This window comes from Mesitornis unicolor, unplaced genomic scaffold, assembly GCF_000695765.1.
Source record: "Mesitornis unicolor isolate BGI_N332 unplaced genomic scaffold, ASM69576v1 scaffold8245, whole genome shotgun sequence".
NCBI lineage: Eukaryota > Metazoa > Chordata > Aves > Mesitornithiformes > Mesitornithidae > Mesitornis > Mesitornis unicolor.
Window position 1 is genome coordinate 197,989 of NW_010184810.1, and position 2,179 is coordinate 200,167.

The 2,179-nt window shown below is 38.1% G+C and overlaps 1 protein-coding gene across 2 annotated transcripts in view; it reads right to left on the reverse strand.

Moving 5' to 3' along the window:
* Positions 1-632, reverse strand: part of HAAO (3-hydroxyanthranilate 3,4-dioxygenase) — a 31,404-nt gene extending 30,772 nt beyond the window's left edge. For both annotated transcript variants that reach the window (XM_010184601.1, XM_010184600.1), the window contains exon 1: positions 536-632. In XM_010184601.1, the coding sequence (XP_010182903.1) occupies positions 536-615 (80 nt within the window). In that variant the 5' untranslated portion in view covers positions 616-632. The remainder of the gene's footprint in view (positions 1-535) is intronic.
* Between the last annotated feature and the right edge of the window lie 1,547 nt (positions 633-2,179).

Consider the following 2,179-nt stretch of genomic DNA (forward strand, 5'->3'; position numbering starts at 1 on the left):
TCCTACCCAGCCCTGAAAACCTGCTGCCCCAGTGCCCCTGCCCACCCTTTCTCCTCATCTTCCAGTGCTATGTTCTGTTAGTTTTGGTTGCTCTCACAGCTGTGGCTCCTCTGCAATGTTGGAATGACTCTCAGCAGCTCTAGCAGTTGTTTCAGGTTGTAATTTGGTAGCACTGGTCTGCTAGTTAAATCTCATCATTTGTGGATGTGATGCTGTCTCCTCTATTTCTACGAGTTTATTTTCAAAGGGCCTGACACAAATTCCCTTAACTCAGTCCAACCATCTGCAAGAGACTTTGAGTTGAGGCAAATATCTTGTATTCGAGTTGATTTTTACACCTTCTGTAGAGTTAATGTAAAAGAGATTTCAGTCACTTTCTGTTCTTCAAAACAGCACTCTGACTGCAGTCTGAGAGGAACCACAGTTCCTTATTAGTCTTAACCATGTATGCTTTTTAGCAGTTTCCTCTTATAGCTAAGAATATTTATATATCTAACAACTGAATAATAATTTTAAAAAATCTTCATTTACTTACATAAGCTTATTGCACACAGGTGGCAAAAAGGCACCTTTGTTTTCTTCTATCCATTTTCTTACATTTACAAGAAGCTCCATGTTCCACCAGTTATGAAACTTTTGACAGAGATGCCAGAGTCTGCAGAGTGCTCTTTCTGTGAGTAAACCACGTGTGACTGCATCCCCAGAGCTCAGGGGATTGGCTGGTAGAAGAGGTGTCTTCAGGCTTGAGTGCCAAAGGGGACAGGTCCATCAGCCAAAGGTTACTTCAAAAGAGTACTAATGCTTCAGCAGCTTAGATAATAATTGACTAATTGACTTAGATAATTATAAAAAGTGTTTTTAAAATATATGTTCACATTGGATACTTATTCTGCCCACAGGAGGCTTTTTAATTCTCTTTACTGCATCAACTGGAGTGTGTTACCCTACAAAAACTGCCTTGTTACACAGACAGACTGATAAGAAAATAGGGAAGACTTGGGCATGTGAACCCTTCAAGTCTAATACAAAAACAGGTTTCAAAAGTAAATGCAAGTTAAGAGCAGCGGCTCAAAGTTTAGTTACATATAATAAATATAAGAAATGTCTTTATACATGCATAACTATATTTAGGTGTTTCAGGCTTGATAAGAGCCCCATTTCCTTTTCCCACCTTCCCTCAACCTTGTTATGCTGAACATCTAGGGGTGTGTTTGAAAATACCGGGATCTTCTTCTGCCAGATAACAAAAATAAAGATGTCTCTTGCATTTGCAAGACCAAAAGCAGCCGTCCATAAATGCTCATCTTCATTTGATCCACTCTGCCAATGTTGCAGTAGGGCTTATTGGAGAGCTGAATGTGGCTCTGCGATGCCCTTTGGGAAAGTGCAGCATATTGTCATCAAATTCTCAGGCAAACAAGAAACTGAAAATTACAAGGCATTGCAGATCTGCGTGTATGAGTCTTTACTGCCTCACTACTTTTTGTTCAATGTTTACACAGTTCCTACAAGATTGCTCACTCTGTTCCCCACCACCCCCATTTTTAATAAGTAAATGTATAATAAACATTTATTTTCAAGCTTGAAATACATGAAATGGGTGGTAATCAAAAAACCCCAAGACATTACAAAATGTTAGCACTTTTCAGTTGCTCTTGGCATAGCTTAAGTCTTCTGATTACATCTACATTGTGCTTAGTGGGTAAGTGTGTATAGGGTTATAATATGATTTGTTCAAATTGAGCAGTACATCCTCCATGGCTTGCACATACGAGTAGCACAGATGCTGGACTGAAGAGTTGGTATCCTCAGACAGTACAAATTTGGGAGTTCTTTACCTTTATCATTATAATTTTCCAATGGAAAAAAGCAATGCAGTGTGAGTTTGAACTAATATGATGCTCTTATTCTTGTATGTGTACAGGTAACTGTTTTACCTTCATCTCTATCACTTCTTAGCAGTTTAGTTTAATTACATAATTGATCCAAAAATAAATCCATTTATTTTGGGATAAAAAGATCTATACGTGGATTACAGTTCTGCTATATTAGCACAGTCACAATGGGATTGGCAATAATTCTCTCAGAAATAAGCCCACAATGACGATTATTTTACTCAACTATAAAAAGAACCCCACGTTATTTAACACACAATATTTCTACCATCAGAATGGCTGTG